This window comes from Lactuca serriola, chromosome 7 (assembly GCF_051521515.1).
Source record: "Lactuca serriola cultivar US96UC23 chromosome 7, Lser_US96UC23_V15, whole genome shotgun sequence".
NCBI lineage: Eukaryota > Viridiplantae > Streptophyta > Magnoliopsida > Asterales > Asteraceae > Lactuca > Lactuca serriola.
The window spans coordinates 148,983,672-149,006,513 of record NC_136414.1 but is presented as its reverse complement, the minus strand read 5'-3'; the positions used below and the strand labels follow the sequence as shown (position 1 = coordinate 149,006,513).

General features: G+C 31.8%; 1 protein-coding gene across 1 annotated transcript; it reads left to right on the top strand.

Moving 5' to 3' along the window:
* The first annotated feature begins 2,719 nt into the window (after positions 1 to 2,719).
* Positions 2,720 to 21,707, top strand: LOC145061865 (MADS-box transcription factor 23-like). The gene is made up of 9 exons (XM_079009444.1): positions 2,720 to 2,828; positions 3,086 to 3,309; positions 17,620 to 17,698; positions 20,406 to 20,467; positions 20,637 to 20,736; positions 20,817 to 20,858; positions 20,940 to 21,023; positions 21,122 to 21,246; positions 21,337 to 21,707. The coding sequence occupies exons 2-9, from the start codon at positions 3,128 to 3,130 to the stop codon at positions 21,341 to 21,343; spliced, it is 681 nt and encodes a 226-aa protein (XP_078865570.1). The 5' UTR covers positions 2,720 to 2,828; positions 3,086 to 3,127; the 3' UTR covers positions 21,344 to 21,707.
* Positions 21,708 to 22,842: the final 1,135 nt, after the last annotated feature.

The window sequence follows — 22,842 nt, the reverse complement described above, 5'->3', positions numbered from 1 at the left end:
CTAGAAACTTAGTAAGGAGAAGTGAAAAGGAAAAAGGAGAAAAATGGAGCAAAGATGGGTGAAATTGCGAAGTTCTTTGTGAAATTCCGATGAGTTCGACGACAATGGTGAGCAAGAAGGGAGAACACAGAAAAATGGAGCAGAGAGGGGTTTTATGGTCGACGACCTTTAGCGGCGACGCATGGGAGGGAAAACAACGCAGGGTTTTCTACGTCGTTGGATCATCTCTTAAATCGACGTATGAGATTGAAATGACGCGGATCGCCAAAATAAGCCTTTAGCGGCGACGAAGACTCTTTAGCGGCGACACACCAGAGGGAAAACAACACGGGATTTCTTATGGCATCCTAGTCGCCGGATCATCTTTTAAATCGATGGATGAGATTGAAATGACGCGGATCGTCAAAATAAGCCTTTAGCGGCGACCTGGACTTTTAGCGGCGACAAAAACGCGTTTGTTGTTTGTCGCCGCTAAAAGTACCCGTCGCCGGTAAAGGCGTCGCTGCTAACGCCGGTTATTCTTGTAGTGTATTAAGTAATACAAATATTAAATTTTAAAAACAATTAATATTATTATCTAATATTTTAATGGTTCTTCAAAATTTGTAACTATACTTATGTGATTCAATGTTTGCTTGAATCTTAAGTTTAATTCTTTTTGTTTCGGCCTCTCAAAAACTGTATATGTAAGATTATATATTTATTTTGAATATTAAAATAGAGTATTTTTAGTTTTGGAACAAATTAATATGTAAATGGTTAATAGATTATCAGGATAGATGAACGAAAAAAACAGGTTAATGGAAAACCGGCTAACCGGGTTTTTCGGTTCAGATTTAGGTTTAAGAAACTAATGAGTCGATCACTTATGTTAACCTTCTGAAATAAGATTGTGGTTCGATTAACAATCCATCAACAACCCTACTTTTGGTGGTTGAAAATAAAATATTATTTGGGATCCGTCACGCTATAGGGGATGAGGTGATATGGTTGTTGCGACGTTGTGGCGTATTAACTTTTGGGAACCATTAGAGGGTACAATGAGAAGAAGAATCAATGAGATTTTGTGGTTCTTGGAGAAGCACGTTGAATGAGGTTTAGTGATAGGTAGAGGAAGTGATGCGAGAGAAGCCGTTGGTAGTTTTTGAGCCACCGATGATAATGTTGATCTTATGAAGGTGGATCGGTGGTAGCAATGAGAAAGCATGAGCAATTGAGTCCTGAGCACGATGGCGGCTGATTCAATAATTAGGGTTCTTATTCCCTTTTAAACTTAATTACATGAATGATCCTTATTTTCGAGAAAATAATAATATTACCAAAAGAACAAGGGATACAATTATCATTTTACCTATGATTAGCAAAGATGGACAGTGGGTAACAACAAAAGGATCAACCATAATGAATTCTACAACCATAAAATTGTACTAAAACTTCGTATTTGCGCCAAACACATAATTTACTCTAAAACTAGGTGTGAGGCCCATGTATTACATGGGTTTAATTAAAAAAAATAAATATAAAATTTTAATAATTTGAAAAGTTTGAATTTATAAGAAAAATGAGAAAAATTTGAATTATTAAAATTAATGAGACTTTAATGTATTGAATACATTATATATATAAACTCTTTCTAATAAATACTTTACATATATATTACCTTACACATTAAATGTGAAATTTTAATTTAATAAAATAAAAAATACAATAAAATGACAAGTGGAAAATAGAAATTTTAAAAAAATCTAGAAAATACTATGTACTTAAATGAATGAAAAAAAAACACGTGCTAAAAAAAACTTTTATTTATTAGAATAGATATATTAAGAAATCTAAAAGAATCTCATTACACCACGTGTCAACGATCCATATATTCAAAATCGCATCAAAAGTCTACCCATTAAACTTTGTTAATTTATAAACTAAACATATTTCTGACAGTGTCATGTGACAGCACACATCCTAGCCACAAACTTTGTTTAATTCGTTAAGTTTAAGGTAGGCTCAGTAGCTCTCTGCGGTTAATCGGTCAGCTGACACGTGTCCTAAAACGCTTGGGAGTTTGGTTATTTTATCGTACTCGGAACAAGTACAGGAAAACCGCCTTGTGCGCTCATTGTTTTCTTGTGTAGAGAAGGGTTTTGGTTTTCACCAACCCTGAAAACCACTTTTCTAATATTATTATATAAACATAATACATATATAATAATCAATAAAAGAATCTACTTTTTTTTTTAATATAAACTAAACATATTTTTTATGATGAAAGAAGCTCATATTATTAAGGAAATGAGGAGCGGAAAGGATTGTAACAAAGATTCCTTTATCTTCATATCATAAACAAAAGTTGAAATTTTGTTTTCATTACCCGAATATATAATGAGCATATAAAAATCATTAAATATTAAAAATATTATCATAGTTAAATGTGAAATTCATTTATTATAAGAAATATTGACATAATTAAATGTGAAATACATTAATAATCTCTATAATAAATAAATTTAACATTTAATTATAGTGATATTTGTAATATTTAATTCTTATTATATATGCCCCTTAGGCACATATTAGAAAATCCCTATATTATAAACCTAATGATGAAAAAAAAAAAAAAAAAAAGAACCCTTCAAGTATATACGAAGGTGGTCAATTATGAGTAAAGATATATTATACGAATAATGTCCCAAAACTTATTCTTTCTATTTTAGTTTTTCTGGGAAAGGGTACATTTTTCCATAACTACTGAAAAGGTTACTGCTTCAAGAAGGCATCTAGAGCACTTGACTCTTTCTTCTTTGAGTTTTCATCGTACTAGCCTCAAATTAGTAAGCTTTCCATCTATAAACTGTAATCTTACTTTCTTCATTTCTTGTCCTTTTTCTATTAACGTCTATAAAATTTCTACAATTTAAACAACTTATAACCTTTGATCGATTCCCTCGAAAAGGTTTCTAATTCTGGAAAACCCTCGTAGTATACCAATCTGTATGCACTATCTGTTGCTGTATCATGATCGATTATTCATCTTTCTTTGTGTTCATATACGATCGCTGACTTTTTAGCATAATATGTATCATTTCAGATTAAGGCCGAAAGTGAGTCAACAAAACCCTAATAATTAAGTATGGGGAGAGGAAAGATTCAAATCCGGAGGATCGATAATTCGGCTAGCAGGCAAGTGACTTTCTCGAAAAGGAGCCGTGGATTGTTGAAGAAGGCAAAGGAGTTGGCGATTCTTTGTGATGCTGAAGTTGGACTCGTTATCTTCTCTAACACTGGGAGACTCCATGAATATTCTAGCTCAAGGTTTTGCTAACTTTCACCCTTAACCTTAATTTATATATGCTTTCTCTCATGTTCTTTAAGTAAAACTGTTAAACCAATTAGCCAGTATATGCATTGATTAATCTACAAAAATAAGTAAAAAAATAGTGTGTGTCTTCAAGATATATGATTTAGGTTAGCGTTCTTGGTGATTTCCTACAAGTAAACAATCAATCGATCAGACGTAGAAGTTATTTTCATATGGAGATGTAGAATAGCACGAATGATGTTTGTGGATGGTTTGCAAGAAATATATATCCTGGCCTTTATGTTGTTAGAACATAATCTATGATGTACGAAATTAACCCAATATATATCATTCTTTCTGGTGTTGCGAGAGAATAGAATAGAGGTTATTAAGGAAATACATATTGGTGAGGGTAAGAATATTCATTAAATGCATAGAGGCACTTATGGTCGGTTTCGTAGGTTTCTCTTTAATTTATTCAGTTTGGTTAAATTGTTTTCAAGATATAGTTAAATTAACCCCAAACGAACCACATAATTTTTGATTTAACATGTTTAAGGTTATTTGGTTTTGAGATATTCACTTTGGTTTATCCCGGATAAATCGAATTTAATTTTAATTCTACACTTAGATAAAATGGATGCACACTTAATTACACATCAACTGAAACATCAGTGTAGTATTTTAAAGCATATTTTTCTTAACAAAGACAATTTGCAAAGTACATTTCGCACATATATTCATGATTATGTGTGTCAAACCCCACCACATGTATGTAGTTTAAGCATCACTATCTTCGGGCAGTACGTTAAGGTTGAGAAATATAAATATTAAGCTATAGAAATAAAGGAGCTTAAAATTAATCAAATGGCTTACTCAATTTGCTATAAATAGTGAAAAAATATTATCTAAAACTGAACTAGTCTATTGATTGAAAATGAAATTACCCAACTTGAACGGTTGAACCTAATAAATCAAGCTCCTTTTGATTTGGATGGTTATTCGTTTTTTTTTCCGATACAGCTATGTAAAAGTAACTAATGCTAAATGATCCTCTCCGTATTTAGATTCAAGCTAAAGAGTGCAAGTTGTGCATGTCAAGATCGACTAGCTATCTCACACGGAAGAATCCATCCTATGTAATGCTAGCTAATGATCTGACCTTTGGCAAATTTCACAAAAAGCTACATATCGTAGTAGTTAAAATCTTATTTTTTATAATGGCGGTAACATTATTAAAAAAAAAACCGCCTAGTGAGAAGTAAACTACAACACATTACAAGAAAGCAATGAAATAGCTAGGACACAAAATAGTAAAATTAAGGCTATACATTTATATGATAGATACTTTATCCCGAATAGCTACTCCAACCAACAAAGCAAGACACCTTTCTTCCTTGTTCTTAATTTGTTTGTTCCTTATTTGGACGATGATCACACCAAGAGGAGGGGAAGGGGGCACCGCCATATATAGCCAGGTAAAAAGGATGAGGCAAGTTTAGGATTTTTAATAGTGTTATCTTAAAAGCCTTAACCACCTTCGTTAAACACCAACATTAATGAGTGAGCGTTTTCAAAAGCCTTTAAAGCCATTAAGTTTGTAAAACTATAACATTTTAATTAATCAGTCACGGCTTTAAATAATACACCATTTTATTTATTTTTCCTTGTTTATAAAATATCACTTATAAATATACTATTTATTTCATGTGTTTAAATGTTCTTCATATATGATCCATATGTTTATGTATAATTAACAATGCTATGAATTCTTTGTTAATTGCATATGGGATCTAATAGATTCCAACTTATGCAAAATACATAAGCAATCAACTATACAGACAATGCTAATTATAAAACAACACATTACTCTCCTTAATCATGCATGAGTGTTTGTATCTACAAATCACATATATCAACTTGTAATGTTAAATGAGTTCCCTTCTTAGTTTCTCTTTGTTTTGATATCATTGAACATGATAAATGTATCAAGTCTTTCTCATATAAGTTTAATATAGCTTTCTCGATCTATGAAATCGAATAAGATATTCAAACTTAGTTTACCATTATTTTAATGTTGTATGGATGTAGCGACAATCTTATATAGTCATGTGTGTTTAATTCAATAAGGAGCAACAATATCACACTCCCACAAGTAGAAATTCCAATCACCACTTGCTTAAAGACGTTCATCATCAAGTTTCACAACAAGCTGATAGTATCATTTATAATGTCTTATTTAGAGGAATATTTAACAACTTCAATATATAATGACCCACTTACTCAGAAACCAAAATATATATCATATCAAAGGATATATAGATACAATCGTTTTCTTGATTCACCAAAAAACACTAATTTATGAAGTGATATCTAGAGGTTGGGTGAATTCATGCGAATTTGGCTCTCATCAAGACACATATCTATCCGCATGAATGTTAACCATTCATATTTATTGCCAAAAAAAATGATTTAGTATCTGAATTTAGCATAACCACTTGTTATTCGTGAATTAAAGATGCTAATATATAACATAGTAATGTTTGCTTAAATTAATCATATAATAATTTAAACCAAGGACGTGTTTGGCACGGAGCTTTTGAAAGCGTTTGGGAGCTTTTAGCTTTTAGTTTTTGAAAAAACTCTTTAGTTTAAGCAAAAAAATTCGTTCGGCAGTACGAGCGTTTAGCTTTTAGTTTTTAACAAAACGCTCCGATTCTAAAAGCTACTTCATGTAGCTTTTAACAAAACGCTCCGGAGCTTTTGAAATCAATTTCCATAATTACCCTTAAATATATATATATATATATATATATATATATATATATATATATATATATATATATATATTATTTTTAATCAATTATCCTTTTATGTAATTTTATATATTTCAAAAGCTTCCAGCTACTTTTGCCAAATATTCATATAACAAATAAAAGCTACAGCTTCCCACTACCAGCTACCAGCTACACGCTACCAGCTACTCGCTACTCGTTTCCAGCTAATAGCTATTTTTGCCAAACACACCTTTATTTTTAATCAATTGTCCTTTTATGTAATTTTATATATTTCAAAAGCTTCCAGCTACTTTTGCCAAACATTCATATAACAAATAAAAGCTACAGCTTCCCACTACCAGCCACCAGCTACACGCTACCAGCTACCCGCTACACGTTTCTAGCTAATAACTACTTTTGCCAAACACACCCCGAAACTGCTTACTATTCTAATATCCAAATACTGAAATTATTTACACATCAGAATAAGCTACTAGCATTGAAAACTACATACACTTCATACAAGGTATGGTTACCAAAAACATATTGGCTTTTGTATTTACTTTAAGAATGCTAACTTCACTTGTTTTGACGACATCAAGAATCAAGAAGTGAAAAAGTGTTGATTATCATGAGTCATTCCTTTTGCCATTAGTTTATCAAGGTAACAATATTGTTATAATATATGACTGAGAGTTACAATATTGTGTATTATGATAAGTTCAACAAAGAGCTTCCCATTTTAGATAACTCCGGCCTGCATCTACAACTGGAATTATTATGTATTACTCTATTATAGAGTGCACAATCAAGATTGTTTATGTGCAACTCTAGATATAAGTAATCAAGAACTATCTCGATTAGTATGGAATTTCTCATGAATATAACTAAGACACCCTTTTGTATGGGCATCATTTTTAGAAAACAATTTGCAGAATAAAGGTCCCAAATAGAAACTTTCTTAACATTTAAAAAATTACATACATATTAAATATTAACTACAACTTCTAAAATATCCAAAAGTTAAAAAAAAAAAAATTAATTTAATATTTAACTAAATTTTTTTAACCTTCATATGTTTAGAAACACATAGGTTAAGTTTGGAAATCTTAGTCAGCATTCCTGTCATTAATTCAGAAGGTTAAGGGACAACTTAACAATCCAAACTCGAAGTCAAACTTCCAAAAGGTTTTCAAAAAATCAAAATATTTGTCCAAATTTAATATTGGTGAAAACATATTTAAAAAAAAAAAATCATTGTTAAACAGCCTCAAAGACATCAATAATATATCAAAAATTTCAAAGCAAGGTAATACATATGCACATACTCCTAAATAAGGGTGTCGAACGCGTAAAATTTTCGGGTTTTAGTTACAACGGGTCGGGTAGAACGGGTATTTCCTTAAGAAAATAATACCCGATACCCGATACCCGACCTATATTGTAATTCGGGTTTCGGGTATTCGGGTTTGAGGTTGGGTCAGGTAATTATCGGGTATACCCGAAAATTTCCTAAATGACACTTATTGATAATTTTTTTTTTTTTTATTTACATGTTGGTTGGTTTAATAAAGAATTGGGTAGGAAAATACTCCATACAATTAACAAGTACATATATAATAACAATACAAATCATTATAATATGTTATGTACTTTTTTAATTTCATTCTGTGCGATAGTGAGAAACTGAGAATTGTGACGACGGTTCAAGACTTCAGCTTCAACGTTGTATTCCCTTTGCAAGTTTGCGTCGACTGTCAAGTCATCGTTCATAAGAAGGAAATGAAGGGTTTTGTTTTATTTAAAGTGTGCGTACGTGACTGCATTGTATATTTGCTATTATTTAAAAAACGAATTCGAGTATTCGGGTATACATGAAAATAAATATTCATACTTAAAACCCGACCTATATTATTATCGGGTTAACCTATTACCCGAATGTTCATACCCGTTACCCGTTACCCGATCCATTCTACCCGAATTCGGAACGGGTCGGGTGGGTAGAACGGATTTCGGGTTTTTTTGACAGGCCTACTCCCAAACCCCACGTCCTTTCAAGTTTGAATTGTCTTTGACAAACCAAATCGGTCAAATCCAATTATTATCCAATATTCCAATAATATAAATTTAATAGAGTAAATTGCACGAATGGTCCTTATGTTTAGGGTAATTTACGCGTTTGATCACTAACTTCTTTTTTTAACTAGGAAGGCCCCTACTGTTTGTTTTTGTTATGCACTTGGTCTCTGTCTTACCTAAAAAGACTTTTACTCTTGATTTTTAATTTATTTAAATAAACACACTCCCAATCCCACCCACTCACCTTACCTTACCTACCCCACTATTTTTCTCTATTTAAATAAGTTACTTTTTAGGTAACACAGAAACCAAACATTTAACAAAAACAAATAGTAAGGACTAAGTACGTAACAAAAACAAACAGTAGGGACCTTCCGAGTTAAAAAATTAAGTTAGGGACCAAATGTGAAAATTACCCTAAACCACAGGGACCATTCGTGTAATTTACTCAATTTATTAATACATACACACCAAAGTGTCACCACAATATCCAAAGGTCACCCTTGTATAATTATGGGATCAAGGACTAGTAGAAGGAAATCCAAATATCGTACTCCCTATTGCCCTCCTAATACTTATTTTCAATATTGGTTTGTATACACATACACACGTAAACACATACACACACTCATATATATATATATATATATATATATATATATATATATATATATATATATATATATATAATGGAAAATGATAGGATATTGGATTGAAATTAAATAAATAATGGATAATCCATGATAAAATTTAAATGGAAAAAGCTGAGTCAATTCAATCAGTTTAGCTTTAGTTGAACATAGTGAAATAAACAATGAAGTAGATTTGATTAGTTAGGAATAACACCCATGAGAAAACTAGATCGGATATTTTCTACTCTAACAACGTGTTCGACACAGATCACTTAGGAGTGTTTGAGAGCTTCCAGTTTCTAGCATTTAACAAAACGCTCAATTTTGAACATAAAGTCTCGTTTGACACTACAAGCTTCCAGCGTTTAGTTTAAACAAAACACTCCAAATCCAAATGCTACTTCGTGTAGCATTTAACAAAATGCTACCAACTAGAAGCTACCATCTACCCGCTACCTACTATTTTTGACAAACACACCCTAAATCATTTGATGAAAATAAGTTAACACCCCTATTTTGAAGACCGAACAAAAATGTTAGATGTCATATTAGTAATTACACTAACATCATGATGAGGAATAAAAATTTACAACAAAAACTTTTTCCTTTCATGGGATTGTCCAATGGACAATATAAGTGTTTGGAATCAATAATAAAATGAGGTACTAAATAATAGTTTACAACAAGGTTTTGTTTAGATTTTGTAGGCTTATATTCCAAGAATGGATAAATTGTTATTTGATCCCCTTTATCAAATACTAACACATTAGTGTCATATGGGTGTTATTATAGTCACTTTAAACTCAAGATCAAAGATATTAAATGGAACAACTTTTTCATGTTAAAATAAAGTCTTTAGAAAACTATAAACCCTTTAAACCTTGGTATTCTTCCAAAATAACTATTAAAGAAAGGGTTACATCCCTTAAATGGGCTCACCCAAGATCGGTTTGCATCAACCATCCATGGACTACACAATATTTTGTTAGGATGCAAACCCAATCCCATATCGGTAAAAAGAGAAGGGATATATACAGTAAAGTCCCAATATTTTCATCGATTTGACAAGAAAGTCCTAAACTTTATTTTTTTGACAGTAAAGTCCAAATTACCGGCAGTTTTTGACACTTTTACCATTTTTCCCCGGTTAGCCGGTAATTAGGACTTTTTTGTCAACAAAATAAAGTTTAGGACTTTCTTGTCAAATCGTCAATTAGGACTTTACTGTCAAAAAAATAAACTTTAGGACTTTTTTGTCAAATCGTTCAAAATATTGGGACTTTAGTGAATACATAATTTTTTTTGTTAGAAATTTAATGGTATGATACTCTTTAAGCATAAGAGTTATTGAAACATTCTCTAATCAGCTAGATCCTATTGAAATCCTTTACGTTTGCTTCTTGTTAAATTATTTTTTTAATCTCAACAAACCGACATTGAAAAAAATTGAGATAATCAAGACAGAAAGAAAGAACCAAGGTTGTGTTGGCTTTTTGCAGTCTCAAAAATGGAGAAATAAGAAACCGAAAAAAAAACGAAATTGTTTTCTTTCCCTTCTCCACATTCACACCCTTTTGACTAGGCATGTGTTGTTTGTGTTTGTATAAAGCTAGGGCAATTTTGTTTTTTTAGGTTTCTAATTTCTCCATTTTTGAGACTACAAAAAGCAACACAACCCTGGTTCTTTCTTTCTTTCTTGATTATCTCAATTTTTTTCAATGTCGGTTCGTTGAGATTAAAAAAACGATTTAACAAGAAGCAAACGTAAATGATTTCAATAGGATCTAGCTGATTAGAGAAGGTTTCAATAACTCTTATGCTTAAAGAGTATCATACCATTAAATTTCTAACCAAAAAAATTATATATACACTAAAGTCCCAATATTTTCAACGATTTGACAAAAAAGTCCTAAACTTTATTTTTTTTGACAGTAAAGTCCTAATTGACGATTTGACAAGAAAATCCTAAACTTTATTTTTTTTGGCAAAAAAATCCTAATTACCGGCTAACCGGGAAAAAAGGGTAAAAGTGTCAAAAACTGCCGGTAATTTGGACTTTACTGTCAAAAAAATAAAGTTTAGGACTTTCTTGTCAAATCGATGAAAATATTAGGACTTTACTGTATATATCCCAAAAGAGAAACTAGATTCTAGCATATAAGGCAATAGGTAATCCCTTATATAACGAATTGGTTTTAGAAAATAAAACCTTGTTATTCTTCTATGTTGAGCATGTTTAGGCTACTAACAATCCTTACAAATGATATTAGAGCTATGATCATAACCTAGATGATGTGGTCAGTGCATGTGGTGTTATCCTTAATAATTCTCGGTCCAACAGAGTTGATCCTAAAGCTTTGTCTCGAAAGTCTTCCTGGTGGCCCAAGTAAGATAATCAACGTGTACCGAGAGTATTAGCGGCATAAAAAAGGATTGGATCTGATGAATAGTCATTGAGGGGAGACCAAAGAAAGAACTTGGTTGGGGGGGGGGGGGGAGGGGAGGGGAGGAAAGGATTGTTGGGGTGCAAACCCAATCCTACATCGATAAAAAGAGAAACTAAATTCTATCACCTAAGGCAATAGGTAATCATTTCTATCACCAATTGGTTTTAGAAAATAGAACCTCATTGTTTTTCTATCACCAGTCATTCCCACTCGTAGGTTGTCTCGTACTCTAGTATTTATGTGCGTCATAAGTTTTTTATAATATGTTGTTCTTTAAAAAAGATCATCTTACCATACACTCTCAATGGTGTGTACGTATTAGGATCAAGTTGATGTATAGTAGTGACATCCTTATGCTATCATTGTGTACACATACTAAAAGTATCCCACTTGAGCAAGATATAGCATTGTAGTGACTTTACAGACTTCATACATCACTAGCATAAAATCTCTAACACCCTTGATCGACCAAGGACATAATATCTAACAAGAAATTATTTTTTGATAGTTTGGTAGATTGCATTTGTGTAACCCATTCATTACATGTCGGTCCTTATTAACACTTTATACCATGACATGTATTTAACTCTTATTATGTTCTTTGAATTGTATCATAGTTATCAGGTGACGATCATCTAAATTTTCTTGTTATTTGTTTGTTGCATTCATACTAGTACTTTATGCATCATAAATTATAAATCCAACATGCATGAGGAATATGAAATATTAATCAATTTTATCCTGTTCAACACTTGAACTTACAAATTGATACTTATTCAATGGCATGGTAAGTAACAAATTGAACTAATTTAATATTTTATGTATGTTCATAGCTTGACTAGATCCATTTAGTCACAAAAGTATAGGCTACTAGAGTAATTTTACTAATCAATCGTTCATGATGTTACTGTCTTGAAACTCATCGACTTCAACAACTTCACAAATTCCATCAGTGGGTATTAAGCTCGTAACCAACTGCTTACATCTTAAGTAGAAATAGAATACTAGTAAAAAAACTTACTAAAATGGTTGCCACTTTAGTTACTGTCTTGAACAATATGTTTCTTTTTTATTTTTACCGCTTTAATGATCCAAGTTTCCAAACGTGATATTCCTTAAAATTAGAAAATTTTATATACTTGAGTAAATTTCACTAATCAATCATCCATGATGTAGGTAGTAAAATTGGTGTTTAGTCCCTATTTTAAAAAAAGTAACTCGGACCATACTTTCTATTGTTATAAATTACATGTTGTGTCTCTGATTTCGTTATATAGCTATAAAAAGGCTTGTTTGTCCTTATTTATTTATTAACTTAAAAAATTAATCCTACTGATACCCACCCACATTCATCCTACCATCACCTTAAAACTTAAACTCATGTACATATCACATTTGTTTCAGCCTCTTCCTTAACCCCATTTTGTAAACCCTAAAGAGCACCACCGTACTCGGATCAGTATCATCGATGAAACCTATTGAACCCTTATCATTGTAGGAACTGTCAGACCACCCATGTAAATCTAAAACTCAAACCATCACCCATAGATCTATATGTAAATCTAAAGAAACCGCCACATCACCAAAGTAGCTGTCATACCTCTTTTATTTTCCTACTTTACTTCCCTTCCCTATTCGACTTAGCCGATCACCTGTAAATTTCAGAAACTAGGGTTTGGACCATGTGTTTAAAAAAAACAGGTTTTGAAAGTTTGGATTTCAAAAATCAGCTCACCGGTGAATATTGAATTAAGTTGGGATTCCATTTCACCACATCTACCTATGCAGGAACCCTTTTTTCCTCTCTTATTTGATTCTTTGAATCTAAAGTTTTGATGCTCAATTTCATTTTTTTGGGCTGGTTTATATCTACCTTAAGTTTTGGGCTTTTTTTTTATAAACTGAAACTGAAATTTTCTTGTCGGAGAAGACAGACGCTGGATTATAACGAGCAGGATCTAGAACAACCATCACCATCCGTATGATTTTAATTTCAATTAGGATTTCAAAGAACCATTCTCAGGTTTGATTTTGATTTTAGGAACCAATTTTAGGTGTCTTTTTATTTAGGTTTGGTGGTTGCAAGATGTGGTTTCTAAAGGTTGAGAATGAGGACTAGAAGAGAGATGACAGTAATAAAAGACACATTTCATTTTCTAAAAATTATAAGTAATAAAAATTAGAGTAAATTACACAAATCGTCCCTTGTGCAGGTGCCAAAAGATACGTTCAGTCCCTATTTTCAAAAATTAATTAAGATCGTCCCTAGGTTGTCATTTCCTTGCACGGTTAGTCCTTATCTTTGTTAGCCATTATTGGCTGCCATTTAAGTGCTTCACATGCCTTGAACGCTTGCTAGGGATCATCCCTCGTTTATTTCCAACTTGTATGTTTCATCCCTCGTTATTTTAAATTTACGTGTTTTATCTTTTTACTCTGCATAGAATTACTATATTACCCTTAGTCTTTTATTTTTATTTTTAATAATAACGTATTTTGTATTTAAAACAAACTGGATTCCACCCTACCCCTGCCCCACCCACCTACCCTAAAAATCTAACCTAATCTATCTTCATCCCATTTATCTTTAGGACCAGCTCCCAAAAACTATCAACATCACAATTATTGTCGGATCAACATAGTTAAACCACTAATCGTCATCGCCAAAGATAATAAACTCACCAGAGTAGAGAATATATATATATATATATATATATATATATATATATGTGTGTGTGTGTGTGTTTGTTTGTGTGTGTGCGTGTGTGTGTGTGTGTTTGTGTGTGTACGTGTTGGTGTAATAACAAGAAAGAGGGAAAAAGAGATAGAGATAGAGATCTATATTTTTGAAAACAACTATGTTCAAATATGTGATTGCCATCACCAACCCTTTTATATCTAGATATCAGATCTACATTCCATTTGAGGATTTATAATTCGACAACTTTTATGTCTTCTTGGATGGTGACAAGTAGTGGTTGCTAGAGCTGAAAAAGTAGACAACGAATATAGGGTTTTGATCTAAATCTCAGCCACTCTAGATTTTACATCACCGGTGGGATTTAATGACTGATTTTGGGTTTAAGAGATTCATCTAAAAAATGAATTATAATCAAAGGTTTTAGATTAAGATTTGGTTTTAATTATAGGTTTTAGATTCTGGTTCTAGTACCAGATTTGGGTTTGAGATTCAGATTCTAGTTTTAATATCAGATTTGGTGGTGACCAATGGTGGTTGCAAGAGGTGCCAACCGTAACAGGAGATAATTGTCGATGGTAACAAGAGGTGGTTTTCATAATTTAGAAAGACCACAGGGAACACAAACACACATAAAGAGAGAGTGAGTGAGAGAGAGAGTGTGCGTGTGTGTGTGTCCAATCTAAAATGTAGCATCCAGTTTAAATCGTTTATTATACTAACTGTTGCTCGTTAATAGAGCATCCAATCTAAAATGTAGCATATATTATCACATAAGAAAAAGGTACTAATAACATTTATATTGAGGTTATCTCATAATTTTGGAGTTCTTAATTGCAAGGAAGTCTAGGACCATACTTGCTCCTCTAGGTAGAAACATGAAAGTGCGATTTGGGTACCATGGTATTAAAAACTTAAAATCGAACATCTTCAATGGAAAAACTTTAGCACCTTGGAAGAATGACTTCAAAACCCTATGGATCCCTTTATACCTTGGAGGTTTTTCTAAGACGACTATTAAGGAAAAAGAGAATCACATCCCTTAAACATGTGATATTTAACGTTAACCCATGATGGGTTGTTCCTAGCCAATGCGTGAACTATGCATTATTTCCCTTAGGAAATGCATAGACTGAGTCACCAAGGGCTAGGTTTGGGATTTCCTACTCCTAATGTTTCCCATCCTTTAGTCTTTAGTTGTATGTTCCTCGTAACTCATTATAGGATGTCATTTATAGGATGTCATTTTCATTAAAAAATGATTACACCATAACTATGATCGTTATTGTGTGATCATAATAAGATCAAGTGGACATCTACAAAAGGACGTTGATATTTTATGGTTATATACATACACTAACAATAAGAAATACCCCAATTTAATGATTTTAATGTTTTTTCGTTAATTTTTTTTATGTTTGGTAATCCCAAGGTCTAAATAACTTTAAGTTTGACTTGGCGGCAATATCAAGCCTCAAGCTTTTACAAGTTGTGATGAACCATGTCGCTTGTAAGACATGACTTAAGGCGGCAATTATATATATATATATATATATATATATACACACACACACTCTACTATTATCCATTTTTATATACATATATGACTTAAGGTGACATTTTGTTAAAGATTTGTGTCATGTACAAGCCTTGGAGCTATGACGTGTCATGGCGAAGCCATGACGATCTTTTTAGAACCTTAGGTAATGCTACTCACTCATTTTTCACAATTTATCATCTTACATGTGAAATAGTTTGTTTCTCAAGTTTGTTTGGGTACAAAGTTAGTTTTTCAAGTTAACATATAGATATTTAGATTTACTAAAATAACAAAAGTCAAGTTGAAGAGGGAATGCATCAACTTGATTTACACATAAGAGATAAGTTGTGCCATTTGAAATAAACCATCAAAAGTCTTCAAAAAGATTTGTTTTCAACAAAAGAAGACAATAGAAACAACCATATATAGACGACTAATTTGTTCACGCTAAGAGGAGGTGATGGCGGCCTATGTATATTCTCTTCCAAAAGATCTCAATGTTAGGGTGTCATGAATACTTCGTAGATAATCCTATGAATAACATAGTAGAATGCCACCAATGAACCAGAGATCTTTGAAGAGAAGTTATATGCTTGTTTAGAACATATAAATTGTGAAGATTTTGATGAAGCTCTATCTAAAGTTGTAGTGAGTTTACCAAAAGGAGTTTGCTTGTAAATTGAGTTAACGGATGTATGCAAGCCCTTGTTGGAACTTGCATAGGAGTAAATTGAAACCCGTGATTGTTAAAGAAACATGATTATATATGCAAACCCAAAACATTGAATGAAGCCATCAACCAAGTAACAAAGAGGAATTATTAGGCTGAGATAAAAAAAAATAATAAAAAAAGGCTCACATGACACTTACATCATAATCATGTAACAACTAGAAGCACCACCATGATGACTCGTTCACACCCACTAAGTTAGCTTGAGTATGAAATACAACAACTAGGAACATAAGAGAATTATTTCATATACAGTGAAGAATCTACTGCAAAGCGGACCTCAATTACTCCTACACTGCCAAACAAGAACAAAACCAAAAGATATGGTCTTGAATATAAGGAGTTTCAGATCGTGAAACCCCAAAAAGACTAAACCAAATCGTCACTTCCCTTATTTGGATCTTGAGTATAAGGATCCAAATGATAGGGATATAGATAGACCAAAAAGGTATCAAACAACTCCTAATATAATTATATAAATTCCAAGGTTTTAACTTAGTAGTCAAAGCTTTTTACTTTCTTTTATGATGTGTGGTATTTCTAGTTGTTCATAATGTTACAACTCAGTGCATGTTCGGTTAATGGATCCAAATGAAATCTGAAGTAATTGCTATTCAAAGTTCTATTCCTTGGCATATTCAGTTTCCAAATGCCAAATAGACGGATTCATTTCCAATATATTTCTCCAAATTCCATGTTTGATGGATTTTACCATTCATAGGGAAAGTGTATGAATTCAATTCCTATTCCATTTTTTATTAAAAATACCAAAATACACAATTATATGTATATTAAATACATAAAAATAAAAATAAAAATTCATCATAAGAAAATTATAATCTATTCAATTTCTATCATTGAATTACATTTTATCTCCTACCAACCAAACACATTACCAACACAATTTATTGAGATTCTTATTCTTTGAAAGATGCAACTCTTCTAAAATAATTTTTAAACCAAAGTCCAGCCCCTTGGTTTCTTATGTTAAAGCTTATATGCCAATATCTAACTTTAATTATTGGAACATAAGCAATGAATAAAAGAGCAAGAATTCTCTCTCAAAATCAGTTATGTTTTTTTAACTTCCATCCAAAAAAGGAAACGTACTATGATCGGGACCTATTTTGTAAGATTCTAACATGCTTTCAAAAAAGGGAAAGGTACTATTATTCACCATCAAAATCAAGAAGGAATTGATTCACCTTCATTGAAGGATGTTGCATAGACAACTTTTACGGTCACCTTGATCAGTTCAGTGAAATATGAACCGGTTGAGGAAGGTGGTTATCGCTTGATCAGACAAATTTAAATATATTCCATTGAATTCCCATTATGTTACAAGCATTGTTTTGTAAGATTAATTCTGACATGATTTCAAAAAAATTGATAAGATACTGATGTTTGATTTTGGTTATCAGCATGACAAAGATAACTGAACGATACAACAAAGCAAAGGATGAACATCATCATATATTGAATCCCACTATGGAAGTTGAGGTACCATTCTTCAAATTCCCTTAATTGTTACAACTGCATTGATATAGAAAAAATAGCTTAATTTGTTTTTCTCTCTTTCAATTTACTTTCTATAACCAAAACTTTAAGCCATAACTACTAAGCATAGTATTTTAGTCAAACCTCCCACTCAAAATACTACTTGTTAGTGACATTCTTGACATCCAGTTCATAAAATGATTAATCACTCATAACCAAAATAGAAGCTAGTTAACCCCGACAACTTTCATCGACACTTTCAATTTTCACCTGTCAAGAATTAATTCTTCAAACCTTTCAAAAATACGAGTGTGCATAACTAGCTATGTATGTATTAAAGAATGTGCATAACTAGCTATGTATGTATTAAAAATGACAAATTTCTCTTCTCATATCCCATTAAACAAGATAGTCCATGAGCATTAAACACTAGTCCTTAAACATTTTAAGATTCTTAAAGATATGTAGTCATGAAATAGTAACAAAAATTCAGATTCCTTCCACCTAGGTATCTCAAACTTTCTTTGAAAATGTTTCACCCCTCATATTTCATTTCTGTTCCTTATATGTGAAATTATGTAAATTCTAACTTGTTTACTTATTCGACTAATGACTTGGAAATGACATGGCAACAACGTACGTGGCAAAATATTTAAAATAGTTTCATTAAACAATAACCAAGTTTAATTTTTGTTCTTTAACAGAAGGGATGACTTGTTAGCATAAACTGCTAGGTTGGTTTTGTTTAGGATTATGTGGAATTTTCATGTCATAAAAAAGAAAATGCAAAACATCTTTAATTAGGTTTAACAGGAGGAACCGATAGTATGTAAACTCGGTGTTCAGAATTCATTGGTGTGTAACAAAAAAACTTGAGTGGTAAAACCTCTTCAAAGAAACTTAAAAGGTGCCTAGGTGAAACAAGAATAACACTTAATTAGTTGGTAATCGCCAGTCAAATACCTGATAAAGCTTTGTTCAGTGCGTATTTTTTTAGCGTAAAATACACTAGGCTTCCAAGTTGTGTCATCACCAAGAATAATGCATTATATACTACGTATCTACCTTCAAAACCTCCTACCCTATTTTTCCTCCTTATGCCTAATGCATCTACTTTCTGACTAAAAGCATTTAACCTCTGAGAGTCGAACCGAATTTCAAACTTTGTGCAACTGCCACCTTGAAATCACCATGAACACGCAATTCTTGTTATAATTTTGTTCTACAACTTTCACAAAGTGAGCAGCTAGAAGAAAGGAAAGACTAAAGCTGTGATAACTTGGCCATATCAGAAACTACACCATAAACAAGTACTTCCAATCCTAGATTATTAGTCTCACATCATGTATGCCATCATAGTAAAGGCACTCTCCCCTATTGATACAAAGTTTCTAAGTTCCAATGTTAAGTTTATAAAGAAAGTCTTACAATTTTGACACAATGTTTCTATGTGTAAATATTGGACTTCCTATGGAATATCCTTTCACTTAACTAGGTCAAAACTGAGCACATACATGACGATAGACATGGGAGTTAAAATATAGATAGAACTTGCAGCAACACAAAATGGCTATTTTAATAGTCTGAGTGATCTAGGTGTAACAACCAAATCTCAATCTGGGTAGACCTAAAAAAATTTCTTATTAGAAATAACATTAATTACTTAAGAAACATCAACAATATTACTTCCTATAACTCTATAACTTTCTATATAAACCATTACGCAATTACTCAACCGTGTTTAACTCATTTTTCACCATTTACATAAAGGAGCTGATAATTCCCCTTATAATTTAAAAATATATTTTTCCTTTTATGCCCCTTTGAAAACATAACGCTCGTTGAACTTCATTTTAATTTTGCTACTGTTTCTAATTCTGAATTTCATACATTTTATTTGGAAATGATTTCGTCCCATCGTGATCTTAATTTGTTTTATTTTTTTTAGTTTCATTATTTTTTGTTTTAGTTTAATTATTATTTTATTATATGTTATTAAAATTATATATATATATATATGTATATCTTTTATATATATATATATATATATATATATATATATATATATATATATATATATATATATATATATATATATATATATATATATATATATATATAAGTTTAAGTAAAACCAACTAAGATCACGTTGGAAATTATAGGTTTCAAATAAAATGTATAAAAATCAAGATTAAAAATAGTGGCAAAGTCAAAGTAAAGGGCGTTGGTTATTGTTTCTAAAAGGGCATAAAAGGGAATATGTATTTTTATTATTTGGATAGATAAAAATTTGAAGTGGAATTATCAATTCCCTTTACATAACATATATTAACATATGAACATTCAAGGTAATTGGTAGTACTATTTACCCAGTCGAAACCATAAATGTAAACACTTCTCTTTTAAGGCATTGTACTTACAACTAAATCAAATGCCTCAAATTTCTCCCAATATTCTTACTCCTTTCGCATATTGAACTAAGCTACTTACCAAAAGCACTACAATTCACATGATATTGTATCATGAAAGTATGGGTGGTATATAAGTCAAGTTTTGAACTGGGTAATAGTTTTACAAGCTTTTATTTCATTTACTTTTTCTCAATACATGGGTTTAATCGAAAGTTCCGTTCTAGAAGCTTTAATCCAGCATGTCAACAACTATGCATGCATTATAAAGAATACTTCAAACATATTTTTTCCATCACTAGTTTTGGCAAGGGGAAGCAGCTCGGTTGAGACAACAATTACAATGCTTGCAGCATAGCAACAGGTATTACTTGCTCACTCAATTACAAGATACACATGAGGACTCGATAAAGAAGAGTCATAAGATTGTTTTACTTTTATATCATAGGAGTGGTTTCTATTATTTATATTTTTAGTAAAATTCGAATGGAGGATATGTTCTTTCGCCAGTGAAATAATATTTACCTTAACAGGCAGCTTTCTGGAGAAAGGATTTCTGGCTTGAGTGTCAAAGAACTACAAAATCTGGAAAACCAATTGGAAACAAGTTTAAAAAGTGTTCGTATGAAAAAGGTAGTTCTCTCATTCAAAAAGTTCACTATATCAACTATTAAGTCATCAATAATGCTAAGCATGCCTAAATTTTACTGCAGGAACAAATTTTCACAGAAGAAATCAAAGAATTACACCGAAAGGTACAAAAGTAAAACAAGAAGTTCCTTTAGATTATGATTTGTGCATGAAATTACAGTCTTTCACCAATACTACTATTGCAGGAGAATCTTATGGTTCAAGAAAATAAAGAACTACACAACAAAGTAAACCTCGAGAATCAAGAGAAAGCAGAATTGCAAAAGAAGGTACTGGAATAGATCGAAAACAAGATAATTAAATTCTTATTTACCACTGAAAATATCAGGTCCAATAAGCAAGCCTAAGTATAAGTTCATCAATCCAGATTTATGGATTGTGGAGTACGAATGAAGTAAACAAACACTACAACACCTCCTTTTCCTTAAGCATTGATAACAACTTAAATGGAACACAGAAGGATGACATAACAGCAGAAGCCATGAAACTAAGGTAAGAACCATGCAAAGAATGAACAAAATTCCATTGAACCCAAATATTCATTTTTAAGCATGTAATATAAGATATTGAAATGTGTAACAGGTTATAACGAATCGACATATCTGGTAGGGACCATGAAATTGTTTTTATAACAAATGTACAAGAGACTTGAGCAATAGAAGGTGCACCTAGGGACCACGAATCGACATATGCTGTATTCTGCTGTAAAGCTCCACCAACATTGTAAAAAGATTCAATCATGCATAGGTCGTCAATGTATTCTACGAATTCCGAATGTATAGTTTCAATAATATAAAATGTGAGGAGTATGATTTAAGATGTTCTAAAATATGATGTCTTTAAATTAAGTATGTGTGTACTCTGTATTGTCCAGAAAACCAAAAGTGTCATCCAAGTTATTTTCATGGACAAATTACTTGGCATGTTTTGGATACATGATTTCTTTGTTGTTTCTGTTGATATTAATATGCATGGCCCCTTTGTTCCTAAATATAATGGCATCATACATTTCTTATTTTTACTTTTTCAAAAGCTTCATGAGCCCATTTTATTGTCAATCATGTTTTCTAATTATGTGTGAGCTCAAAAGTCAAAACAAAAAAAAAAGATACAAAAGGAGAGCATGAAGAGGCGGAAACTCTTTATAAGTTTCCTTCCAAACAAACAAATATCTAGAAGTGTAAAAATGTCCGACAATTTTTACAATCCTGAGTAAATTACAAGATTCATCCCTCATTCAAGTGTTAAATTACGCATTTAGTCATTATTTTAAAAAATGAACTCACCATCCGTATAATATTTTTTTCTCAATCGTACGTCTCTGATTAACATCAAATATTTTTTTCTCAATCGTACGTCTCTGATTAACATCAAATGACTGTTTTACCCTTTTCATTTAATTTTTATTTTACTTATCGCCATCCCCCTCTCCTTCCTCTTCCACCACCGCCCACCTTTTGTTTACTCCATTTCTTGTGTCTTGAAACTTGTATCCAAATCCAAACTAAAATCAATAGCTTCTTTTACACAATTGAAAATCAAAATTAGACAACTCTAAGAGGTTCTTGCAAAAATAAAAAACAACCAATCCTTGCAGAAATCGTAAATCAAAGTCAAACAATCCTGAAACATGCAACCAAAACCTGAAATATAAAATCAAAATCCAACACTTCAAGTGGTTCTTGAAGAAATCGAGCAGTACACAATTGCAAAATCAAACTGGTACCTCTTGAAACCACCACCGGAACCTCCTACAGCCACCACCGACAACTCTTGCAACCCCCAAATACTAGAACCATAATTTGAAACGTGATACTAAAACCATAATCTACTTAGACCCAAATGAAATCAACACCAATTTTTTGAAATCTGAAACTAAATCAACCTAAAATCTGAAACCAAAATCAACACCAAATTTGTAAAAGAAGTTGGGGAAGAAGCAGATTATTAGGGAAATCAAAGAAGTTAAGGAATGAAACTACAAATGTGGAAATCTTGAATCTAAATCTAAAAGTCAAGTGTGTTGAGAAGCTTCAAAAACGATTTATGAAATGAGTTTGTTGGAGAATCTCGAAGTTAGGGTTCTTA